The sequence below is a fragment of the Ixodes scapularis genome, unplaced genomic scaffold, assembly GCF_016920785.2.
Source record: "Ixodes scapularis isolate PalLabHiFi unplaced genomic scaffold, ASM1692078v2 PGA_scaffold4__175_contigs__length_147842914, whole genome shotgun sequence".
NCBI lineage: Eukaryota > Metazoa > Arthropoda > Arachnida > Ixodida > Ixodidae > Ixodes > Ixodes scapularis.
The window spans coordinates 84,946,209-84,972,895 of NW_024609879.1; the positions used below are offsets into that span (position 1 = coordinate 84,946,209).

The window sequence follows — 26,687 nt, forward strand, 5'->3', positions numbered from 1 at the left end:
TCACCTTATTTATTCATAACTACGTCAATATGCAATACATATTGTATTTAAGTTAAGAGGAAAATAAAACACATAAAACCTTTGTTCGCCAAAGAAACTAAATATCAACGTTCAGTCTGGAAACAATGTATTTTTGCCGAACCTTTGTAAAAGTTCGGCTTTGCCGAAACCCAAGATTCGGCGCCGAATTTTTTGATTCGGCAAAAGTTCGGCCCATCACTAAGATATATATACTACCTCAGCAATGGCTGGAGCTCGTAGTCAGTCAATGACAAGCTTGGGTCGCCGCACTGGGCATGCACAACGTGCGTGCCACATCTGTGCCTCCACGCTCTATATGGACGCGCACACTTGGTCAAACGAAGGGCTGTGCGGTTAAACACTTGGACTAAGCACGTTTCCCTTTGGACCGCTGTCGCTGCTGAAGTTCTTATAAGCAGGGACTGTAATTGGCCTTGTTCCCTGGTAGTCATCCGTCTCAATCGCCAGTTGCCGCCAGTCGTTCAGCTGCCTCAGGAATCGCTGCCTGCACACGGTCCTTGGAACCTTCAGCAGGCGTCGCTCAAGAGGCTCGACAAAGTTCTGCTCCAGGCTGGTACCGAGTTCGTACTGCAGACATAAGAAAGACAGTCATTGCCCCTGCACGTGGCACCCGACAAAACAACTTGCGCTGAATGACTATCTGCACGAGAGAAAACAAATCATTCTGGAGAGCAACTTTAGAAACGGTGTCGTCTACTTCATAATTTGAAAGTGAAAAGTAATATAGGGAATTATCATGATGTAAGAGACGCATAAGCTGAGAAAAGGGAGGAACACAAGCAAGACAGAATCGACAACCCCTGGATTTCTTTTCTTTTTTTTTCACATTAAAAAAAAAAGTTTTTTCTGGATGAAACGCAAACTTGTACAAGCTGTATCGGGAGACGAAGTTCGAACATAAAAGACATTTTTTTTTTTCAGAAAACAGCTGACTTCTCGATGAAGTTGCCCATAATAATGTATTTATATTTAATGGCTGGCGTGACGTGCGATTTGGCAGGCGGGAGGCGACTCGGTCAGCACTGAATGGACGAAACATAGAAAAGCTTTTCTTGATGGTGCAGCAGATACCTCACGACGCAAAGTGCAATAATAAAAAAATACCGTTGATCGCATCACCTATTTAAATGTAACCAAATTCACTAGAAACTTACGTATGCTTTGCCTAAATATTTTCGCAACTTAATTTTTTTGTAGTTGTTGACGAACACAAAGAACATAACGTTTTATAAAAAAGAGAAATTCTGTCTATCGTTATGAAACCCTAAAGACGAGCATGAAATAAAATCTAGGCGAGTTGACTGTGCCATTAACAGTATAATTCTGCGTGTTTTTTTTTTTTTTATTACAAAATGCAGCATGGTTTCAAATTACCGAAACGTATGCTTGCTTATTTACAGCCGAACTCAATTAATGAAAAAGTGGTGCTCTTCTGAGAAAATCGGAAGGTTCAAGTTTCTACTTTCCACTCCGTTTGTTAGAAAGCGGATGGAAAAGCAAATGAATCGTTTTTCACTAACGAAAGATGAAGTTGCTCTTGTTCTATTATGTACGGCAGGGTTTACATTAATATATGGTTCTTAATTAAACTATTAAGCACGCAGTAATTTTTTTTTTTTTTTGTCTTCCGCGCTGTTTTTAGCGTTTGGGTGAACTAATCAATCACTTTGTCATGTTTAAACAAAAATCTATTGATTAAAAATCACTATTTTAAGCTACCATGATTTAAATCAAATTAATCTGAATAAAATCAAATAAATCTAATTTAAATCAAGTAAATCTGATTTATTCATATTTCTGCGAAAATATATATTCTTTTTTCTTTTTCTTTTTTTTCATTTTGTCGCGCGGCCTGGGCCTTGACTGGCTTTCTTTCGCACTCTTCCCTAAGATATTAAGCAAAGTGTGGGGTGCCCCTTATTCTAAAGCTGCCTACTGTCTTTATACAGACGCAATTGCGGCAGCTGTGCATGGGTGTTGACATAAAACCGATCTTCAGTTTTTGTTTCCTCTTGTTCCGTAATTCATCATTACCACAAAAAAACAAAAAAAAAAAGATTATTGACATTTAAGACTTTGTTGCGCCCTTTAGCACAGGCCTTTGTGGAGGTTCGTGCAACGCCCGCATTAGTAGTTCGGCATATTGGTAAAACCATACAACTTAGTATGTCTGGAGAACGACCACGACGACGAGGTTAGCATCCTGTCCTGATACCTGCTCCTGATCTGAATCAATCTAAGTAATCTGCAGTTTGTTCTATTAGCCTGTTTTATAACACTGATACGAACAGAAAAGGCCGGCAGTCCTCTAGGGTGGATTTTGGATGGCCTAGCCATCTGCCTTCAACCCAGTGAGGCATGTCCATGCCTGTTCCGCTGGGCGACCTTCCGCCTGTTCTATCTCCTGCGCTTCTGACCAATGATGTTTTGGGGAACGGACCGCCTGTCTCACAAGACAGTGCCCAGCCCACTCCAATCAAAGCGACGATCCCGATCAACGGAGGTCCCAGCATACCTTCAGCGCTGCCTCATGAAGAGCAATCAAGCGATATGCCGTACCAGGAGGTGACCTCAGGTAAACGGAAACGTTGCAGAGACATCGACACGAAGTCGAAGCCGACCACCGGTCTCGTCGTCCTGTTTATCCCGGCCGATCCGACAGTGAGCGTCGAATCCATCAACTCACTGCGCCTCTCGGACACCTTCCAGGAACTGGCGCCTTCCTGCATCATTGAGGTGCGCCCAAACAAGTGGAAAAACGTGATTGCCGTTGACACCCGAAACGGTGAGACCACGCAATTGCTCTTGAAGTTGACCACCCTTTTGCGGTATAAAAGTACGAGCTTTTGAACCAAGGGGGAAGACCTCCAGTGTCGGTGGTATTCACGACGTTGATCCAGAACTTACTGACGCTGTGTTACTTGCGTCTATGCGCTCAGACGCGCCCATAAAGGAGGTGCGCCGTCTTGGCAAGTCGCGCACCGTTCGTATTGAATTTCAATCACCGACGCTGCCAGAACATGGCTATGTTGGATTGGTCCGACACCAAGTCACTCTGCATGTCAACAGCCCTCTGCAGTGCAAGAAATGTGGTCATTTTGGCCACGTGTCTGCGTCGTGCAAGCGAGAGGCACAATATCTCCGGTGCGCAAAGCCACACTCCACTGACAAATGCGACGCCCCCAGCCCGTGCTGCATTACTGTAAGAAATCCCACGAAACAACGTAAATGCGTTGCTCCCAGTGGCAGAAACAGCGAAGTATCTGCCGCTATAGTTGCGAGAATAACATCCCCTTTGCTGAAGCTCGAGCTGAGGTCAACAAGAGTCACGGAAGCAAGGCTATCTAAGCAAACCCTGCAAGAAGACCCAGCAGCAACTGGGGACCCTGCCTGCTCGGACAAGCCACGGCATCCAAGACGTTCCAGACGTCGCTCGTCAGACCACCGACAACCATCATCGCAAGATCCTGCTGAAGAGAAGGTGAGCTCCATGGAAACAGAGATGCCTACCAACGATGTCTGTTCTGTGTCGGCCCCGGCTCTGGTATCAATTCCAGAACTAAACCTTCCACACACCTACGCCGAGGCACTACGCAGTGAACCTAGGCTGCCTACAGCTGCTACTGCCTCTGCTCAAATACGTCTAGCTCCTGAAGCATCACATTGCAGAACAGCTTCTGAAGGTCCACGCAGTACAACGCTGTCCGCCTTGATTCGCCTTGCGATTTCCACCGCACGGGAATTTATTTCCATCATGACGTTCCCAGGGGCGCGTACACTGCTGCAAATTCTCTCCTTCATTGAGCCACTTGTCGACAGCATTCTAAAATGAACCCAACTTATATATTTCTTTTCCTAATAACAATTCAACATTTATCTTCATACACGTACAGCGTGGCAACAGGTAAAGAATAAAGCCAAGCCGATCATACCTACAGTTCTACAGTGGAACGCTCGTGGCCTTCGAACAAGTCTCCCTGACCTCAGACAGCATCTCTTGCTGAATCCTGTGGACGTTCTTGCCATACAAGAGCCATTAACGCAACCTGGGGACTTTAGACTCTCACCATACGTGATTTACAGCAGTGCGCCGGCGCTAGCAAATGGACGAAGCCGAGCGCTACTGCTGGTGAAAGCTGGACTCTCGCATAACCACGTCGATCTCTCTGCGTTTTCCTCACACAGCGCAGAATACGTGGCCGCCACGATTCGCGTTCGTGGGGTGGAGTTCACAGTGGTGTCTGTGTACGTGGCTCCGGGTTCCACAGCCGACTGGGACGCAAGAATCTTGAGGGACATAGCGCGTCAATGTCCCGGCAGACTTTCATTTTGCGGGGACTTCAACGCCCACAATACCACATGGGGTGATAATCGGACCACACCAAGGGGGTCAGCACTTGAGGAGGTTACCACCTCCCTTGGCCTGGAGGCCCTTAACGACGGCTCTGAAACATTTGTCCGTCAGGCTGTCCACGGCAGTGTTCTAGATCTGACCTTCGCACCACGGGACATTGCAGCCTCTTGGACAGTAATGGCAGACACGTGGGGGAGCGATCATGTCCCAATCATGGTAGTACCACCTCATACGAGAACCAGGAAGTACAAGTACGAAGTTACACACTGGGATCTATTCCGCCAACATCTCAGCAAAGCCCTGGAACATGGACCAATGAACGATCTTGGCACAGCAATCACGAACGCCCTCAGCCTATCAACGAGAACAGTCAATTTGCCTATCCAAAGGCCTGCACCAAATTTGGAATACCTCAACCTGCGCGCTGCTCGCAGGAGAGCCCAGCGGAAAGCTCGCCGAACGATCATTGCAGCTGACTGGCAGCACCACCGGAAGATTGACGCGAAACTTCGCCGACATACGACACGACTTCAACGTAAGCAATGAAACCAGCTATGCGCCTCTTTCGCATCCCCAGGAGGCCTCACTAAAGCGTGGAAAATAGCCAGAGCACTCTCTGCGGAAAAAGTGCCGACACACCCTACTGCTGGACTCGCCATTTCTCTACAGCTAACACTAGAGGCGACTGCAGAGCTCCTTGCCGACGAATTTTCTAGAAATATCCCGTCACCTGCGGGGTAGCGTCCCTTCACCATCTCACCCCCGGATGGCCCTCCTCCAATTTATTTTGACACGGATTTTACAGTTGACGAGCTGAAGGCAGCCCTTGTGCAATGCACGCGCCGCAGTGCTCCAGGACCAGACGGTGTCACGTATCAAGCCCTACGCAACATCGACGAGTGTCATTACCCTAATCTTCTTCAGGCGCTCAATCACGTGTGGCAAACTTCAGAGATTCCCGATGCCTGGAAGCTCTCGCACGTGATACCAATACCCAAGTCTGGCAAACCGCTCACGTCACCCGAGTCGTATAGACCAATTTCGCTGACCAGCTGCGTTGGAAAGCTTCTCGAAAGGCTAGTCCTCAGGCGCCTAACTTGGCATCTGGACGCAACAAAGGCTCTACCTGGTCAACTTTCTGGATTCAGAAGACACCGCTGCACAGCGGATGTCCCGCCAAGTGATGTACTGCGTGTTTTTGGACATACGCAAAGCATTTGATGCTTTACCTCATGACACAATTCTTCACCAACTCAGCAATTTTGGAATATCAGGCCGGGCTTATAACTACATCCGCGCCTTCCTTCAAAACCGATCATTTGTCGTCAAGGTCCCCAATGCCACGAGTACCCCAAGACATGTCACACAGGGAGTACCGCAAGGGAGTGTGATTAGCCCGTTTCTCTTTAACTTGGCGATGGCATCCCTTCCTGGAGTCATACCACAAACAGACAACCCTCTAGATCCGCGCGTCAATATTGCAATATATGCAGACGATGTGGCAATATGGGCGGTAGGAACCACAGATAAGGCAAAACTCACCGGCCAAACTTTGCAGGTAGCGCTGGACAAAACGGTGGCAGAAATTTCGCGCCTTGGACTGACCCTATCCGCACAAAAATCAACCCTGCTTTTCAGCCACCCTACCCATGCAAGACAGACTCATCATATCCTTATTGAAGGCACTGAGGTGACAAGAGAGAAAACGCACCTCTACCTTGGGCATCTTATTGATGAGACGGGGAGTTGGCGACCAGCAGTAAAACGACTTCTCATGCAGTGCCGGCAATTACTAGGCCTACTGAGAAAATTCCGTGCCCACAGTCAGCAGGGCCTTCCTCCCAACGGGTTGCTCACCCTCTACAAAGGCCTTATAAAGTCGAAGTTTCTCTATTCGCTACCTCTTGCAAACATCCGCGGTCCACAGAGAGACCAGCTGGAAACGTTTCACAGAATTGCATTACGCCTCTGTTTGGGATTACCCTCCAACTCCCCGAATATACCTACTCTCGTAGAGGCAAGAGAACAACCGCTATTCCTCAAGGGAGAGGAGAGCAGCAAAAGGCGCCTAATTCGCATTCATGTAGCGCTATCTACTGATTATCTTCTGATGAATCTCCACTCGAGGTCCTCGTCACACTTAGGCCGAATCGCTGCAGAGTTCACTAATGAGATCGGTGACCCTGGACCTCGGTTCCCCATCCGCCCACCCCACTCGACAGAAGCACCTCTCAACGTGCAGGGATCACTCCCCGACGCCCGGGCGAGAAAAGACGTTCATCCAGTTGTCGCACGCACTGCTATGGCAGTAGCACTTGAGGAGAAGTCCGCCAGCAGCCTTGAAATATATACAGATGGTTCCGTAAATAAAAGCGCAGGTACAGCAACCGCCGCTTACGTGATTCCATCCATTGGGAAAGAATACGCCGTCCGTATAAACCTTGAAACATTGTCCACGACTGCGGAAATGGTCGCTATACTCTTGGCCCTGGAATACCTTAGGACCACCGAGTGGATGACCGCTGCGGTAATATTAACGGACTCCCGCACGGCCCTGCGCAATTTAGCTAATGCCGGCGAGGGATCACTGCTCGCTCAAGAAACAGCCCATCTTGCAACGACACTACAAGAACGCGGGTGGACATTAGCATTTCAGTGGGTCCCGGCGCACTCAGGAATTGTGGGTAATGAGCGCGCCGACACCCTAGCCAAGAACGCACACGCTCTACCCTCACCTACTTACCACCTCCGACCCTTTCATGAAGCGAGACTTCTTATTGCCAGAAATGTCAGGAGTCGGCACCCAGACCCATCTACAGCGCGAGGCACACCCCCCATCCCAGTCCCTGATTCCAGACTGACAAGGGCAGACGCATCGCTACTCCATCGACTCCGGACAGGGAGTGCGTTTACGAGGCTAGCACTTCATCGCTACGGCCGAGCCGGCAGAGTTGACAGCCCGGAGTGCACAGTGTGTGGGGACCCCGAGGACATCACCCATATACTCCTCATCTGCCCAGAATACGACGCAGCAAGGAAAGTGCTCTTCGCCACTGTCCTAAAAGCAGGAGTACAAACGGCTACAACCACGTGTCTCCTTTTTCCCACTGGTAGCCGGCGGCAAGCATGGAGCATTTTCCGTGCCCTGCTAGAGTTTCTCCACCAGACAGAGCTTGCCGAGCGCCTGTGACCCCTGTATGTCTCCTCATCACACTCCTATCGCGCCCGTCACCCACTCCCCCCCCTTTCCCCCTCTCCCCTCTCCCTTCCCAACGTTTAAATCCGCCTGGAACTTTGAACTTGTGATTCCTCTTTAATACCCTATCCCACTTTTAATCCCTCATCCCTTTGTTCATGCGAGTCTTTTCCCCTATTAGGGTGAATAATAGTACGCATGGAAATTTACCCCCTTTTCCCGTATCTCAACACCCCCCCCCCCCCCCCCCTTAGTATGTCTCTGTTTAGGGTGATGATGTCCTTTCTAGTACTCGATGCCGACCGCCCGCGCTTACAGTGGGAAAATACAAAAAAATCACCGAAAACAAAATGTCGCCGTGGCGCATTTCAACGCTAAAAGCGCGTGCAGGAATATAAAACAACTGTTCGGAACAAAGTGGCCAGATGTCATCACCCTAAACAAAGAGTATATGAAGGCACCCTAGTAAAACTTGGATAAAACAAGAGAAGATCAGCAGTGGCGGCTGTAGTCTGGGGTGTGTGTAAAGTGTCTGTACTCGGCGTCAAATATTTTGTGGTATACGGATTGTCGTACGGCTAGTACGACTACTGTAGCTTCCGCGGTGCTCCAACGCTGTCAAAGCTATCTTGTCCGAGCGCGTACGCATGTAAGAGAAAGTCACGCACATGCTTTCTCAGGCTGCGGAACTCTGGTGTACAAGGCTAACCTTCACGAGTTAGCACAAAATAGTTGACGTCGAGACGATTGCCAACAAGGCATCTGAGAGCCACCATGTTTTCGTTTGTGTGAGCAAGCACGCGCAAGTGTAAGCCTGCCAAAGCAACCTTCACGCGCATGCTGCTGCACGTGCTTGCACCAGGTCAGACTTGGGAAGTAACCCGTCACAAGTAACGGATTACAAGTAATCCGTTACTTGTAATTGCCACGTTACTTTTTCTCGGAAGTAATTTCTAATGCTACAATTTCGTTACCAAATAGGGGGGGGGGGGCAGGCCGCATGTCCCCCCCCCCCCTTCTTCCCCTTCCTGGATAATTGCCTGGCTTGCATGCATTGGACACCAGTCGGGAACCTTTGTTCGCAAACGTCTATGCGGAAAGCAAGTCGTCTGCTTCTTGCGCAGGGGTCGCTGTGACGCCGGATAGTGGGTAGATGGCAATGCGAGATACCTCGAGGTTTACACACTATTTTTTTGTTTGTTTAATCAACCAATAAGAGCTCAGTGTTCTGACAACGTCGAAATCCCCGTGGAAGAAGCAGACGAATTTGCACACTTTGAACGCCTGCTCAATACAGACGTAGTCACACAGCTCGTCCGTATACCTTTAGCATGGACAGAAAGACGGCTCTGATGGCGGGCATTTTTTGGGGCAAGGTGAAGCTGTGGCCGGTTCCGTGCACCAAGGCGGGTGTGTCCCCGCCGCAAGTGGACTCCACGAAGCTGGTGAGCCGCCGGAAGTTCCACTTGCACGACAGCATCATCAGCTTTTCCGGGAAGAAGTGAAACACAATGTTCACCAGGGCCTGGTCTCCGAAGGGCCGATTGTACTTCTCGTACATGGGCTCCAGCCGCGACTCCCAGCCGAAGTTGCGCATCCGAGTCAGGTTCATCAGCATCAGTCCGGCGTTAACACCTGCAAATTGTTGAAGCCTATTTATTTGCGTCTCCTCCAACGCAAGTAGCGATCCTCCTGATTACTTCTTTGAATGGGGTGAGCTTTTCAACGCCCTGCGTGGACCCTGCTTGCTCGTATTGGTGTTGGTCGCGTCGTAGCGGGGCCGTGGGGCAAAATGTCAGCAGCTGAATGCAGCGGTTCATCTGATGTCATAGCGCGCGCCACCAATGGCGCTGCGCCGCGCGGAGTGGGGTGGAGGAGGGAGGGGGGAGGGAGTAAGCAGTGCGCTATCCATCCCCTCTTCCCCTCCTCCGATGCGTATAAGAACGGAGGCTCCGCAGTAGGGTAGGAGGAACTGCGTATTAGTACTACCGTATCTCACGCCTTCATTGCATTTGACAAATTGTCTACGCCGGGCGATTTTTTTTTTCTTATTCGGGTGCTTCACTGTGGAGGAGGGGAGGGGGTCTCCATGTCATCTGCTCATTGAAGATGACCCCCCAAAATTTTTGTTTCGTGACATACGGTAATACATTTTCAAACTTTTGCTCTTTGTTCGTATATATATATAGTATATATAGACTGAGTGCCATTACTGTTTACTTATCCGACGACATATGTACAGACCACGGTGGCGAAGGTATGCCTTGCGCCGCTATCTCTGTGACTTCCTGTAGTTTCGATTCTTTTATACGTACAAAGAGACCTGCCCCACAAGCAACACGTATCGTCAGCGCACGTAGAGGCATGTGCAGTTTCCCGAAGAATTCTGAGGAGGCCTCCGAGAGAAATTCTACATGGCAATACGGGCCGTGCTGTGAGATCTCTTTTCTGTTCTCAACCTCCGCAGGGTCGCCGTCACACTGCCAGCACAAAGTACAAAAAACAGTCTGCCCTCTGAGGCGTTTTAATGCGAAAGCATTAACTGTCTCATGGAGGGAGCCGACATCTTCAGCTCTGAAACCATGCAAAACGGCACCTTAATGAAACAACGCGCAAAGCTAGCCAACGGCACCTTTTACGCTTCGGTCCCATTAGCTGGCGCGCGTCGACGAGGCTCCCATTGGCCGCTGCGCGTCAGTTTGAGTGGTGTCATCCAGACTGTGTTCTCACACTGTTGTGTTATCAGTGATCACCGCGTTCGCTCGCCTCTTATCGGTTGTACGGCGCGTGGCAATATATACGGCCCATGGAATAAACCAAGGTGTTCGTTCTGCTGGGAACTACGTTGCTGTCTGTTCATTCCTCGCGCCGCAAGGCACACGACAGTTTGAACAATCGCTCACCCGATGGCGCTGCGTGTCCGCGTGGCAGCGGCTCCTCCGTTCCACGCCCAAGGTCCGCGCGTTGTACGCCGCAGATTAAAGAAGGGAGCGAAGAGCGGCGTGCGTGCTTTCGTATTCACAACTCATAAGAAGTGCTTAGGTGTATCTCAAGCCTTTTTCTTCCTCGTGTATGACGGTCAGATTGGTCGTACAAAAACTGTCTGCAGACATGCTAGAAGCATATACGAAGCAAAACCTGCTTCGAACAAACTCGAGGCGCAGATAATTCTGTCATCGTGCCTGCAGAGGGCGGCGTGTCTTTTGTGTGGTGTAGAGAAGCAGGGGTGACCTCTCACGCACCGTACGGCAGAACGAAGGGATGCTTGGCGTATCTGGTGTACGCGCTGACGTTTGCGTCCTCCGCATGGGGCGCCATCGCCACCATCTGTTGAGAGTCCATCGCTCCCAGGTAGCTCCAGAGCTCTTCAACGGGACGAAGGAACACAATGTCCGAGTCGACGTACAGCACGGCATCCTCATTCGGCAACATACTCTGATGGGAGCAAGAAGACGGAAAGTAAGGAATCGAAGGAAGGATTGGTTAAACAGGTCAGCAGCAGTTGCGGTGTCCGAAAGTGAGTGCAGCGATAATAATATTAATAATAATAATAAATAAAAAAATGAAAGACGTTTAAATTTTTTGTAACGCCGAATTAGAGCGCAGCTATTGAGGAGGAGGGGGAGAGGGTTTGAAGGGGAGTGTATGCCCCTCTTCCTTTTCCACTAAATTTAGCGGAAAAATTTTACCCTCGTGACGTCACGTGCGACGTACACGTGACGTCACGAGGGTAAATTTAGCGGAAATACTTTTTCGCCAAATTGCGACACAGCAGACCTCTACGTCAGAATATTGGAAACGACATTTAAAGCGCGAAATAGAAGCGCTCAATCTTGCAGCAGCGACAATCGAGACTCCATAGTTTGCTCCGGTTTGGAGCGCACGTTCATTTATTCTACCGTTGAATATTGACGTTACGAAAGCCTCACATGCGTCAAGTTTCCAGTCACCGAGAGTTCCACCTTTTTACTCTAGCGACGCTAAGACGGCTTAAATTAGTCGACACATTCTTAGAGCTCACGACCACCGCTAGGGGCTGTTTCACGGCTTCTGGTAGGCCGCGACTAGGGTGATTTCAACATGAAGGCACTCTAGCCGCGACGTGCTCGCCTATTCAAACCAAATGAATTTCCAAACTCTCTCACACGGTTCTGGCTCTATAGAAAACACAATTATGAAACGAAAATCTAGATTGCACTTCAAACGGCGGTAGGCGGACATACGTCACGTGTTCATACGTCACCTGTTTTTTATACTGATGTCACACGGGACGTCACGTGTAACGTCACGTGGGTAACGTCATGACGTTACTCCCGTGACCCTCAGGAGGGTCACGAGGGTTACTTTCATGAGGGTAACCTTCGTAACCGTCGTGAGTAACCCTCGTAATTCGCGCGAGGGCAACCCTCGTGGCGTCACACGTGACGTAACGTGTGTCGTCATTATAAGAAACGTCCCATAATGCAACGCACGGTTACGCCGACGACGACGGCGATGGCAACGCCGCTCAAGCCGGAAACTGGCGCCTGAGAGCTGAGCTCGAAAAAATTATAATAATAGTAATAATAATAATAATAGTATAATATTATATTATTGTGCCAGCACTAAGACCGACTGGTTGTTCCTGGACACTATAATAAACACTGATCAATTGATGGATTCATTGATTGTTATGTAAAAAAAGTACGCCTTCTTATTGGCCTTTTTTACATACCTCCGCAAACGACGTCCAACGACTTTTGCACGTGTCTCGCTGGCATCGAGAACACCGTTAACGAGTTACACGGGTGCACTGTCTTAATCATAGTTGATTTTAATACTCTGGGCATTAACTGGACGCAGTTTAATGTTTCTACTAACAACTTTTATTGCAAAAAGAGAAAGGCAACGACCTCCTAAACTTTGTTTCTTTTAGAACTTGCACAACACAACGATATTCTTAACCACCAAGGTAATGCTTTAGATTTATGCCTCTCAAACATGGATTGCGTGCGTGTAACCCGAAGTGAAGTCCCTATGGTTCCTCTGGATAAGTATCATCCTGCCCTTGACTTAGGGCTTTCTTTTGATGATTCCTCGACTCGTGCTCCTATTAAGGCTTCCCTTCCATGCATCTTATACAATTTTTCATCAGGAGACTAAAATCGGTATGTTCCACCACCTCTCGAGTGTTGATTGGTCTCCGGTCTTAGAATCGTCTGATGCAAATTAGCAGGTAGCTAGCTCTTTTTACGAGATTAATTCGATAGGCCATGGACGGATTAATCGCTTTAAGATCTTTAAAGAAATCTCGCTTTCCTAATTGGGTTTCTAATGAACTAAGAACGCTACTAAAAAGAAAAGACTTGCGCAGAAAGTTTAAAAAAAAAAAAGTAGTCTTCCAAAGTGGGAGTCTACCTCCCACTTTGGGAGACCACTCCAAGAGTTGCAGAAAGAAATGTAAGATAATGTTAAACCGTGACCGACTGGCGTATCGTGACTCAATGGAGTCTGACCTTGTCAAAGACTATAAGAAATTTTTTATATCCACTAGATCACGTTCCGAAAAGGATCATCGGATCGACAATAGTTTTGGATCGCCATGAGAGATATGCGGAGTGCGTGCCCGAGCTATTTGCAGATCATTTTAGTTGTGCCTACAAAGACAGTAGCGTCGGCTCCTCCGCCACATTGACTCACCTGAATGAGTTCGGTGACCTGCTAAGTTACATTAATGTCGACGAGGAATGTGTAGAGCTAGGTATTAAAAAAATGAAAGCCACGCAATCTGTGGGGCACGCTGGTATACCATCTGCAATTCTCAAAACGTTTCATGATGTACTTACAGCTACACTGTACAATATTTAACAACTCATTAAGGTCAGGAGTACTCCCCGAAAAGTGGAAGATTGCCGTGGTCGTTCCGGTTCTGAAGTCGGGAAAGAAAGGTGATGTTCTCAACTGTAGACCGATTTTCCTTCTCTCTTCATATTCCAAACTCTTTGAAACAGTCGTTCATCAATCCTTGTCTTTCAAATTTCGAAACTTAACCCTCCCTAATCAGCATCGGTTTAAGACCGGCAGATCAACGACAACAAATCTTGTAGGTTTTATGTCAACGTCATCCCAGGTAGTCTGCACAGAGGTCAGCTGGACGTGGTCTACTTTGACCTAAGCAAGGCATTTGACGTTGTAAATCATAAGATCCTTTTATCAAAGCTTTCCGCCTACGGGGTTTGTGGCACAGTATACGACTGGTTTCAAAGCTGTTTGTCAAACAGGAAAGCATACGTTCGAGTCAACAATATGAACTCATCATTTTACGGGGCAATTTTATGGCATTCCTCAGGGATCCGTCCTAGGGCCGCTCCTGTTCACAATTTTTGTAAACGACGTCTCTGATGCTATTTCTAATTCTTCGTTCCTGCAATACGCCGATGACATTAAAATTTACAGAAATAGTTACTTTAGGTGATTGTGCTAGGCTTCAGGAAGATGCATGTTCTTTCCTTAGGTGGTGCTCAGCCAATAACCTTCTCTTAAACCGTGCTAAAACCAAGGTTATGACATTTACTGGGATGGCACAGAGTACATTTTTCGCATATAGTAGTTATGCTTAAAAGGTTGAAACAGCGTAAAAGACAACGGACAGGGTAAAGAAGGACACAGACAGAGCGCTGACTCGCAACTAAATTTTTATTGAACTCAATGGTGCAATATATACGCACAATTGAGAACAAAAAGAAGAAAATCAGGCTGGTTTTCTTCTTTTTGTTCTCAATTGTGCGTATATATTGCACCGTTGAGTTCAATAAAAATTTAGTTGCGAGACAGCACTCTGTCTGTGTCCTTCTTTACCCTGTCCGTTGTCGTATGCGCGCCTGTTTTAACCTTCTAAGTATGTCACACCAACTCGACCAGGCTTCAACCTTAGTAGTATTTATGGTGAACCCCTGTCCCGAGTATGTGCAATGAAAGATCTGGGAGTTATGTTCGATCCTAGCCTGCGATTTTCTAGTCACGTGACCATAGGCTCGTTAACTCGTATCTGCGCACGCTGGGTGTTGCCTCTCGCTTAACAAAGGACTTTAAGCATCCTTCTGCGTTTCTCCCATTGTACCGCTCGTTAAGCATGCCCCAGTTGGAATATGCCTGTTGTGTGGAACGGAATCTCTAAAACAACTCACTGGAAATCGAACGAGTTCAGAAAAAAGTTCATTTCCATCTTTCAACATCGCTACCTTATGAAGGATGTTCATTGTTCAACTTATGACGCAACGTTAGAGCGTGTTGATTTGCTTAGCCTGCACTGGCTTCGGCTGGAGGCGGACCTATTGTTTTTGTCTAAAACGTTGCATGGTTTGATTAATTCACCAAGCTTCTTGTTTGAAGTGTGCCTTAGGGTTCTAGGTCTGTTTACTCGGAATCAACCATCATTTTATATTTCCAAAAATGTTAGTCTTTTAAGCCCAATTTTTAGACTGACTGAGTGTTATAACCAGTATACTCTGAGAAACTCCATATTTTTAACTCGTGCTACAGGGCATTTGTTATTTCTATTGAAGGCCTGTCCGGCGGGTGAATAATGATTCTGGTTCACTTTAAAATTGATTTCGGAAAGCACAGCCATTCGTGGGTCTCTGCTTGTACTACTGCTTCGTATATTATTCGTTTTGAGTGCCTCTCAAACTTGCTTTACATTAGTGCAATTTCTCATCATTGTACACAAGACCTAGAAATTGTATTTTGTTATAATTAAGCTCAGTGTGTGTCGTGTATGATTATATACACTTACTGTATAGTGCACTGGTCTTCTCTATTTGTGAGTTTTATGTATTCATTTCCATTCAGTATGCCAGTACCAAGACCGCAAGGTTGTTCCTGGACACTATGATAAACACTGATTGATTAATTGATTGAATATTCCTATCGCTGCACTCACGGGCACTGCAACTGCTGTTGACTTGCTTAACCGATTTTACTTTTGAGCACTACAGCTGCTTCACCATGTTTAGGTGCAGAAATCACGAACAAGTAGAATAAACATCGATACACGTCGCTTTTATGCTGGGGAAATAAACTCCGATTTGTTGCACAGAGTCGCGTCAGAAAGTAACATCTAAAACCAGAACACCCGATTACGATACTGCAGTGCAAGTGTCGTTCGAAATGGCAACGAGCGATGGGATAAAGCTTCCGAATTCAAAACGAGAAATATTCTGCACCTATTTCTTAAATTGTGACGATCTAGAAAAAAACATACGACGCAAAAACGAGATGCAAAAAAGAAGACGGAAAAACGAGACGCAAAATCGTTACAACCGCGGGAACAACATACAGGTTGTTGACAGCTACATAGGGGGGTAATCGTAACGATTCGTCAGCTAATTAACTAAATATGTTCATTAAATTTGTAATTGTTGAAAGGAAACGAATTGCTCTAATTGGAAACTTGTTGAACGTCATCAAAAATCGATAAATCAGTCAATATAAGAGAGACTTGGAGAACGTATAAAGAACGGTGGAGCACTAAAGTTACCCCTCGTGCAGCAGAAGCAAGGCTACCGGTGCGATAACGCGCCAGCGATGCTTTTCCGTCTCTTCGGCGGTAACTCGTTATAAGTAACGGCGTTACTGGTGACGCGTTACCGTTTTTCGGTGACATAGTAACGTACCCTTTACCTTTTGAAAACCGAAACGGGGAACGAACCTAGGTTACTTATTTCAAGTAACGGGTAACGTAAGTTACGTTACTGGTTACTCCTTCTTCCCAAGATATAAAAAATTACACTTCAAGTTTTTTTCTGTTTTAGGCGCCAAGCTATATGGATTTTGAAGTTTACGTTTTTCTTTGCTTTTTTTTTTCGTGCATATTTAAGTGAAACCGTAAAAAGGACAAAGTACTTATGTTCAGTTTTTGGATGAACATAATGTTTCTTGAACTACGGGCACCTATGCGTGCCTGTAGCATGAGAACAGTGAAACGTCTTAATTCATAATTTAAAAGTAACGCAAAAGTAACGCGCGTTACTTTTTATCGGTGATGGTAACTGTAACGCGTTTCTTTGATTTTAATGTAACGTAGGTTCATGTAACGAGTAACGTATTTCGTTACTTTTTTTTCGGTAACGCATACAACAATGGCCGCAGCTTTGGGCCTGTTGCTCAAGTGGTAAGTTTAGCGCACTACTGCGGTTCCCATGCGCTGACGGTATTTCTAAAATTTACTCATTCAGTGGTTTTCGATGACGCTCAGTATGTTTCTAATTGGAACCATGCGACTGTTTTGAATAAGTAAAAAAAGTTCATTAAGGAATTTCAGTTAATTTTTCGATTTATCGCAACGATTATCGCCCTACATACCATGCCACCCTCGCCGCAGAACTCACCTAACCGCAAGTGTGCATGCGCTTGCGATCAATCGGAGCAAGAAGCGTCCGCCATTACATTGCAAGCGAACGCACTGGAATGCTGCGAAGAGAGCGACCGAGGGTAAGAGAGGCCGGGGAGGAGGAAGCAGACGGAAAGCTAAAGAGAAAAGGAGGTTTCCCCTCTCTTCTCCAGCGTTTTGTCTGCTTCCTCCTCTCCGGCCCGTCTTACCCTCGCCCCAGCTTCTTGAGTTGCACAGGATCACGACATCCGAGAACATGACCCGCCGGCTTCTGTGACGCAATTCGTTGCCGTACTTCGGGACCCCTTCAGGACTTCTTCGTAACCCCTTCAGGACCCCTTTCAGGACCCCTTCGGGACCCCTCCCTGACATCACGCCACTACGGAGGCGCCGCGGTCGGCACTTCGCAGAAGCTTTGCCTCATGCGAATCTGGTTTGGTGTGGGCCAACGCGGGCTTGTTTGTAAACAGTGCGCTTTTGGCGTATAAGGTGCACCACGATTTGCGCACCAAAAACATGTCCTACGGGGAGGAGGGGGGAGGGATTTTTGCCAGATACGACCGAAGCACAGTGCCGCAAATGTTTTGTGACTAGAGCTTACGCACGGGAAGGAATAGTCGCAGGGAGGAACACAGCATGAACGTCTTGGTCCATTTGCCCGAGGCCTCGTCCGGAAACTTGACCGGTCGGACATCGTAGCTGATGCGCTCGAGGTACTTGGTTGGCCATTTCGAGATCTGGAACAAACACAAGAAGCAAATTGAGTCGCCGCAAAACTGCGATTATTGCCTTCAAACGCCTTTTGGAGAAGGAGCACATAGCGGCAGCACTCAAAAGGCGTCATTTTTCCGGTAAATTTGTTTTTTGTACGGGGTGTCCCAATGCTCCAAGGTCTAAAAGAAAATAAGGAAGACCTTATCGCAAACCAAACTGTCTGTTGTTAGCAAGCGTCTTGGAAAACTGTAAGTAATTTGCGCATTTATATTGAGCATAATTGATACTTAATTAAGACAAACTGGATAAATTTCTAAATATTCATTTAAAAGTCGAGCTGTCAGTTGGAAAGTTGTAGCTATTAAGCCTCAATTAGTTCAATGATAGCGCTCAATAAAAAACACTGCCATTTCGCAAAACGTATGCTAAGAACACACAGTTGGCTATATTGGCGTAGAGAGCTCCGTGGTTTTTTTTTTTTTTTTAAAGCTTGGTGCACGTCAAGGCTCCGGTTCCTTTGCGGCCTTTTTGAATGGGTACAAAACAGTTTTTAATTTAGTAAGATAAATATAAAAATGGATGCTCGCAAGAAACTTTGCTAGCATGATAATGAACGAGTAAATATTTATCTTTGCTTCTCTTCTTTTTTTCTTTTCCAATGTTAATGCTAAGAAAGTGTTAATTTTACACCGTGTACTCAGCGCTATAATAAAGTGGGCGAAAGATTTTTAACATACTTTGTTTCAAATCGCGTTAAAAAAGTAATTTACCACAAAGTGTTTTATTCCTTAAAACCATTTCAAAAAAAAATTTCAAGAAATCTGTCGTGAATTTCTTTATTATAATACTGAGTACGCGGTGTAAAATCATCACTCTTTTAAATTTAATATTAGAAAAGAAATAAGAACTGCATGGGCAATATTTACTAGTTTATTATCTAATAAACTGATTAGCATGTAACAAGGCGTGAAGTTGGGCTAGTTGGTGCTTTATGAAAACTCGGAAACAGCGCGAAATAAACAAGAACAAGAAGTGAACGAACGCAACGCTGACTGGCAACTGAAGTTGATTACTGCAAGGAACAGAAAGGAAAACATAAAACATTCAAGATAGATAAAACATAATCCACACCCTTGAGGCATGCCCCAGCACTTAAACAAATCTGCCGAATTAAAGTAACATGCTAATCTGCGATTAGCATGTGACTTTAATGGCGTGCCATAGAATCTCAAGATGACAGCAAAGGTGATATTGCGTGTGTATTTCATATTTCTTCTAATAACAGTTTTTGGTAAGAATTCAAGATGACCGCCGTGGAACCGGTGCCTTCATTAGCACATCTTGCATATAAGTATATACCGTAAACCTTATACATTTACCCCGTCTTGAATAAGTCGAGAGTTGGCATCATCCGTGTATAAATACAGATGCAGACGAGCTCTGGAGAAGGCCACGGCGGACTTGAGGTTAGTCAGGGTGATGTTGAGACGGTCACCGCAAGTTATTACAGCAAGTTTGACTGGACCCCTGAGCGAAAACGAACACAGGTAAGGCATTTAGAACACCGAAATCTTCGTCTACAAATGTTCCAATAGCACAGGTAGTTCCCGAGAAAATGGAATCGTGTTTTTCGGCCCAGATGAATAAACTATTCATCGCAAGAAGCTCAAACTCCGTGAGATGTGACACCAGCGGTTCGGATAAAACAAGAAAGTTTGAGATGACGTTACCTAAACCAGAAAATAATAAAAAATATTTAAAAAAAAAATTCTATATGTATCTACGAGCGGGTGAAGCACGATTGCCCCGCGTGCAGAATCCCCGTCGCAAAAGCCCCGCGCCATTAGCCCTACGTTTCGAAAACCCCGTCCCGTATCAAAAGCCCCGTCGTCACTGCCCCGGTCCCACCCTCTTCGCGCTTCAACCAGCATTCTTCTATGCCTTTACCCAATCCGTTGAGGGTCTACAAAGGGTCTTTCAAGTGAAAGAAACAGCAAAATAAGGTTAACATGTATAACAGAAAAACTTAGAATGACGTACTATAAGTGGCCAATGGACCTTTTCCGAGAAACGTTCTTCGCACGCGCGAGCGCCCGACGCCAAGCGGTGGAAGTCGGCACGAAAAATCGAGGAAATTTGGAATGAGGTTGTAGATCGACGAGTAGAACACGTAATTGCAGCATATATATAATTGTGTTACACAAAAAAAGAAAGTGGACGAAAACAAAAACACGACGTTTGGGGGGACGCTACGGATTTCCCTCTTTAAAGGGCAACTCCGGTCCATACTTTCGATTTTGGGATTATGGCTGTTTTTAGTGCAGTTAGCGCCCCTGAGTTGCAAGGTGTAATATTTTTCTCGTTGTTGTGCGTAGTTTTAAAGATATCGACGTCTCAAAGTTTTGTTCGGGGCGCGACCGACAAAACCGAAACTAGCCGCTCGAGGTTCCGGCAACACTGGAAATCAGCCGCTATGTGGACGTGACGCCAAGATCGTTCTCGTTCAGCGAGTACGCAGTCCAAGCGGCACCTACCTCTGTTGCGCTAGTCGTCTAAAGGTTATAAAGGTAAACTGATTTTGTTTTAATTCTGTATATGTGGTAGTTATCCAGCATATGTAGCAAGAGTTAGTGCGTATACCCAAAAGCTAGCGACTGGAAAACCCGTCAACTCGTTCGGTGGCGTACTCGGCGGCCGCCGCCGCGCGTGCGCTATGCCGTGCCGTACTCGTTGCTTGTATACCCGAAAGCTAGCGACTGGAAAACGAGTGAACTCGTTCGTCGCCGTACTCGGCAGCTGTCGGCGTGCGTGCGGTCTCCCGCACTCGTCGCTAGGCCTAAATTGTCATCGGGGCTCCGTGGATGGAGCGGCGTTGCTCTACGCCGCGCTGCCAGTGACGTACAGTGTTGGCGCTTTCGCGCGGCGGGTCAGTCCCAGACACGAAGCTTGGAGGCTCTGCGGCGCGTTCCGCGACAACCGAACAGACGTGTGTCAAGCTGTAGACGTCTGTTTTTTCGTTATTTTTTCCTCAGGCGCGCAAAAGCCGAATTTGTAAGCTACGACACTAATTCACCACATAAATTCGTCCAGGTAGTGGATCTTTGTACAAATAAAAAAAAACTTTCCGCACTAAAAAAAGAAAGAAAAAGTTCTTTGGGCAGTAATTTTCTTTTCAAAGCTAGCAAAAGTTTTTGTGGGTGATAAAGGAAAACAGACTCCGTTAGCAAGGTGAGAACACTTTCTTTCCCTTCCGCATTCCCACCCCCACCCACAACAATTTTTTTTTTATTAGAATACATAGGATTTTAAGTTTTCCTTCGTAACTTTTAACAGGCAAGTGTTTTTTTTTTTTTTGCATTTTTAAGTATTATATTTACCTCCAGCCGAACTCGGGCAAATTAGAGAGTTGTAACTTACAAATCCGAACTTTCACGATTTCTTTAAAGTCCCTTGTGGTATTCACAGGAGCAAAGTTAATTAATACTGCTGCGTAACGGGTTGGAACGATTGGGAGGCGAATGTTTATATCGCATGAGCTTCACGCGCCGGCTGTTCGCTAGTAGTCGTTACGGACCTGAATACTACGCACGAGATTGCGCAGTAAACAAGCAGTGACGCAAAGCAGAACATTGTTTTCGTTTTCATTACAAACTCAGTTTTTGGAGCTAGTTAGAGGTTGTACTCTACATGCCCATCATTCCCCATTCAACAGACATTCAATGGAGCATGAATGCTCAATCTTCAACACTGCACTTGACAAGGACTGTTTTATTTATTGATCAAGATACTTTTATCATGTTTACCTTTTCTGTACATGTACGATGGGCAAAGAGCGACGGCACGGCATCCTTATTAAGCCTCGACCCCTTCGCTGACAAGCCACAAGCAACCAACACCCGTAGGTTTCGTTCGTAACTCTCCGGCGAAAAATGATCGGAGCAGAGCTTCGATCTGGGGGTCGACGTCCAAGGCTTTCCAAAGTCCACTCGTCGAACAGCGTTCACCCACACCTTCTCCAATTTCCGATCCGTTGGAAACTTGTGAAAAAGCACCTCCCGGTTGCGCAGCGGCTTGTTTGAGCAGCCCACAGCGCTTTAAGTTGTACTCGGCATCTTTCGAGGAACAGCTGCAGTCTTGGGCGCACCGAGTTGCTCGCTAAAACGAGTCTATAGGAGACCTCACAAGCAAATAAACAAAAGGCTATACCGAAGCTACACGGGCTACAGGTAAAAGCAACGGCTAAACACGCAATTACAAGCCGAAGTAGCGGTAATAGCGGCACAAAGAAGCGCGCGCTACGGCTGCGCCGTGCTCCCGTCCGGAACGGAGGAAAAAAAGAGAACGATGTTGACATCACGGCCCAATGTTGCTTTAGCGATCGGCAACCCACTGCCCGCCCGCTAAGGAGCAGGGGCTCGCGGCGGGTCGCGTTTTTATTATCGGCATTAGTTGAGAATGCGGCGTCCCCTGGACGTAATGTTTTGGCTGGGGTCGTATTTTGTGTCACTAAAGCGATACCAGTAATTTATTTCATTTTGAGTTTTGGCCGGAGTTGCCCTTTAAAGACGCGTTGGGCACGCGACGCAGCTCAGAGCGCTCAGAGAGCGAAGCAACTGGTAGCGTAGCTCCCGTTATCGATTGGTAGCGCAGGTATAGTCACTTCCTCGATTTTTAGTTCGTGCAGCCACCGCCTGGTGCCGGCGGTATTTGGAAAAGGTCCATTGCATAAATCTGGATAACCAGCGATGCACTCTGTTGTCATTCAAGTATACTCAGACGTAGAATTATAGACTTTATCCACCTATGGATGGATACAAATATTTTTAGGACAACGTACGAATGGAATTGGTGTTTGATGCTGTGTACGTAACAAGTGCAGGGCTATGAGCTGCGGGTTAGCAGTTTAGACAGAACCGTCGGAACTGTGAATCCGCGTGTGCTTCAGAGTCCTCGAAAACTATGGTTCAATGCTTATTTAATAAAAACTGTAACTTTAAATGTTTTGCCAGTGACTGATATTTTCTGCTTGTTCTCAATTCTAACGTCACAAGACGTGAATGTGTATAATGTACGCCTGAAGAACGGGAAGCTTTATCCGATTATTTCTTTCTTGAGTCCCGGGTGCGGCATAATTGTTACACAAGCTCGCGTGCACACTTACTGTCTCTTAGTTAAAAGCAGAATGCTCCTCCCTCGCGCTGAGGACATGGCTACCTGACAAGGGGGATTCGCGTTAGGGGCTTTTGAAAGCGGGGCATATGACACGGGGTTTCTGACATCGGGTGCTTTCGTGCACCACCCCTATGAGCCGACGTCCAGCTAAGCCTAATGTCGTCGCTGTGTTCGATTTACTTGCACGCTTGCACCTCCTGCACCGGTGCAGAAAACTGTAGGGCGGTCGACTTCCGGTATGTGTATTGAGATACGACCGGAAGTATACCGCTCTACACTTTTCATAGAGTTATTATAATGTACTCTATTACAGTGTACCATATATAGTCTATTACAGTGTACTAGAATACTTAGGTAGTGTTGGGACCGGAGCGGCTCGGCAACGGGAGTTCGTGAGGGCGCGTGTATTGACAGTTCGTGGCGGCGCTGTAGTCGAGTTATCCAAAGAAAATCGCGCAGCCCGCTTTTTTTTTTTTTTTTTCACTAGAAGCGCGAGCTTATAGCGTTAGCAGCTGCCCTTGGTGCACGGGAGCTTGTGCCGCCGAGATGTGTCCCAGAGCAAGGAGCTCGCGCTCGTAGCCTTTCCTGCGGTACAACACAAGGTGAAACAGAGTATAGGACAGATAAAAAAAATCGGTATTTTCAAATCTTTTTTTTTTTTTTAATTTTTGCGGTAGGGAAAGGGATAATGAACGATTTAAGGGGCCAGGTTGCAATTGCAGCTTTAAAGAGAGTCATTATTAAAGGCCAACCCAATTTAGAAAGTTCGCGAAAAAACAACGAGCTTTGAGCGACAGCAACAAGGCGCTCGTTTTTGTTGTGTTTGTCCGTCCCTTCTCGTTTTCTTCCTCAAGCTTAATTATCTCTACCAACCCGCTCGTTCTGTCCTGAGATATTCATCGCTAATATTTTGCCTTTCTTCACTTAATTAAAAAACCGCGCGCTGAAAGCGCGAATGAGGTTGTGCTGATATTGATGCGTAGAAGAATGACACAGTTGTCTCTGTCCCCTCGTCACTAACTCGACAGCGTGTCTTCGGTGGACTCGCCGGCGCCACACATCAAGACGACTAAGTCACTATTCTACGCATTATTTTCATAACGCCGTTTCTGAATCAAGCGAAGAAAGACAAACTTTTATGATAAATTTCGCTAACCTCGTTGCCTTTTCGCGAATTGTCGAAATTGTGTTTGCCTTTAATAATGACTCCTTTTAAAACTGCAATCGCACCATGGCAATTTAAGCCGTTAATAAACAAGTTAACTAACAAATTTCGGTTCATTATTAAACATTGCAACGGTTATTCACCCGTTTATTGTCCAACGAGCCCTACAGATATAACGAAAGACGGCATCCACATATCTGCCACACCCTTTTTTTGTAAAATATGTGAAGTTCTGTGAAGAATAAAACAAAAACACCCTGTACGTCTGCGTGAACCAGATGCGCCCCCTGTGGAACCATGGGTCTTCCCTTCGAATACCCAGCTCAGGCGAGAGTTACCTGGTTGTCAGAAAGCAGCTGTCGGTTAAATGTATTGTTATGAGCGTGTAGGTTTCAGATGGTGTATACCCTCAAGAGGATAATGCGCTGCATATTGTAACCATGTATGCGCTGCACATTGTAACCATTATTTCAATGCCGTGCTGTAAACTATTACAACTTTTTCCTTTTCTGATCTACGTGTGCTTATGTTTTCTGATCAAAATGATGTGAAATAGTTGCTTGTTTTCTTTGAATCTTATAAAGCATTACTTGTTCAACCCATGTTGTCTCATTTTATATGGACTTAAGTTCAATGCTAAAACGTGTGATAAAAATTGTCGCGGCTATAAACCATTTCTTACAAGTGAACGTCAGGTGGTCCTCGGATGGTCGTGGCAGCCATGAAGAAATAAAAGATTCTCATATCTTTTGCGACCGTCGCTTGGGTGGTTCGTCGCATAAATGAACACAAGAATGAGTGACAAGTGAAGCGAGCTGATTAAGTTGAAGAAAAAGAAAGCGGGCCGAAAAGAAGACAGAGAAGTTAACATTGGGTATTAAAAGCATACTAAAACAATCTCGAACTTTAGTATGTGCCGTTTCGTTCCATTATAAAATAAGTTAGAGAAAAAAAAAAAAAAAAAAAGCTGCTTCCGAGTTTTAGACATTTCTTTCAAATATCTAATGTTCGGCCTTTGCGACCAAGGAAATGGGCATTTCATTTAAAGTGCTCGCCACCCGACAAACCGAAAGTCGCAGCTAATTCTACGCTGAAACAACTTGCAATCCGCTTCTTTAAAGTCGCAATTATTTTTTATGTAAAGGAAGGGTAATGTAGCTTGTACCGTCCAATACATTGAAGCATCATGTTGCTAACGATCGTGCCGCAGCGTAATTGATGCCGCGGTACGACCGCTGGCAGATCGTAGCTGTATCAGAAATCCTACGCGCACTCCACCAAAGCGGCACCAAAGATTCATAATTTCGCACGTGCAGCCGCGCACGCGCAGACCTTCTGGATAACGCGCCGGTGTCGTCACCTGTCGCGATCAATACCACGCGCTTCAGGCGAGCCTTTCCGGTCCCAACACTACCCAAGCATTCTAGTACACTGTAACTCTATGACACTTTTCTGCACCGGTGCAGGAGGTGTAAGTAAATCGAACGCGGCTAATATGGGCGCTTGTAGCACCTACAGGTTGTTACAAAAAAAAAAAAAAGAACACGTTAAAATGGTTTGCAAAAATATAAAAAAAACTTGACGGATCATGTAGAAACTTTTCTCGAAAATGTCTTTAATTGGTTATATTGTTGTGTTAAAATTTCAAGTCAGAGCTCCTAGTACAAAGTAAATAAGAAAATAAAAACCTATTTCTTCAACGGCGGAGCGGCATGCAGCTGTCGGGGCGCGCACAAAAATAAAATTTTTGCACACGCGTGCGTGCGTGCGTGCGTGCGCGCGCGTTGTACAGCAAGTGGGTCAAGGCGTATAGTTTTAAACAACAGTCAGAAACCTTCTTAGTACACCATTAGAGGATGATTCTGACCGCGATCTGAACGTTGTAAAATCTAAGCAAAAGAATATTCTGTGCATTAACACGTTTCTCAAAAGTGTCTTTATGAGATGCATTTACTCAAATTTCACGAGTGCAAGTACCCCCCCAAAAAATGCCACCTAAAAAAAAAAAAGAAAGTTCTGTGTTTTTTTGTTTTTTGGTTTTTTTTTTACAGGGAGGAAAACGGCAAAGAACGGTCTAGTTGACGCTGCTATTCAAAAAAGACGGCAGCACACACGCTCGAATCTGCTAGATCCGCTTTGGGTGTTCATCTCAAAGAAGCTTTTCACGTTTTTGCTCCACGTTGTGCCATCTGGGAGTAGCAGTGAGAACCAAACGGTTTTTGCCATTTCCCTCTCTGTGCAAAGGAAAAAGAAAAAAAAAAAAATTCGGCTTATATATATATTTTTTTTTATGTGTATACACTCGTAAAACTTGAGTATGATAAATGCACAACCTATATGCACCTTCGTGAAAAGTTTCATTGCACTCAATTCATCGATTTGTCTAAGCAAGATTAGCACTCGAGAACACCCTGTAGAACGTTGTCTGGAAAAGAGATTACAACGAAGACATTAGTTTATAAAAAAAACAAAAAAAACAATAATAATAATAAAGAAATCGATAATTTACTTATCGGGCGGTTGAGGAGAATTTGTCCCGTGTGAAGAGGGAGCCTTGGTTCTTCCGTGACAGTCGGCCGCTACGTATCTGCCGATAAGGAACGTGGAGACACTCGCCCCGGCAGCCAGAGCTACAAGAAGACATCGCCGCCATTTGACCGCGCCAAGCATCGTG

The 26,687-nt window shown here is 46.1% G+C and overlaps 1 protein-coding gene across 1 annotated transcript; it reads right to left on the reverse strand.

Moving 5' to 3' along the window:
• LOC115308189 (glucoside xylosyltransferase 2) lies at positions 1 to 26,687 on the reverse strand. Its single transcript, XM_029984644.4, has 6 exons — positions 26,523 to 26,687; positions 19,056 to 19,203; positions 17,568 to 17,699; positions 10,835 to 11,027; positions 8,917 to 9,227; positions 1 to 609 (listed from the first exon to the last, which is right to left on the reverse strand). The coding sequence occupies exons 1-6, from the start codon at positions 26,681 to 26,683 to the stop codon at positions 376 to 378; spliced, it is 1,179 nt and encodes a 392-aa protein (XP_029840504.2). The 5' UTR covers positions 26,684 to 26,687; the 3' UTR covers positions 1 to 375.

Excerpts from the sequence above, each read along its gene's own strand:
- LOC115308189 (XM_029984644.4), bottom strand. The coding sequence starts at position 26,683 with ATGCTTGGCGCGGTCAAATGGCGGCGATGTCTTCTTGTAGCTCTGGCT. Across the intron at positions 19,204-26,522 it reads TCTCCTCAACCGCCCGATAA|GGGTCCAGTCAAACTTGCTG; the intron begins GTAAATTATCGA and ends GTTTTCGCTCAG. Across the intron at positions 17,700-19,055 it reads CTCGACTTATTCAAGACGGG|ATCTCGAAATGGCCAACCAA; the intron begins GTAAATGTATAA and ends TGTTTGTTCCAG.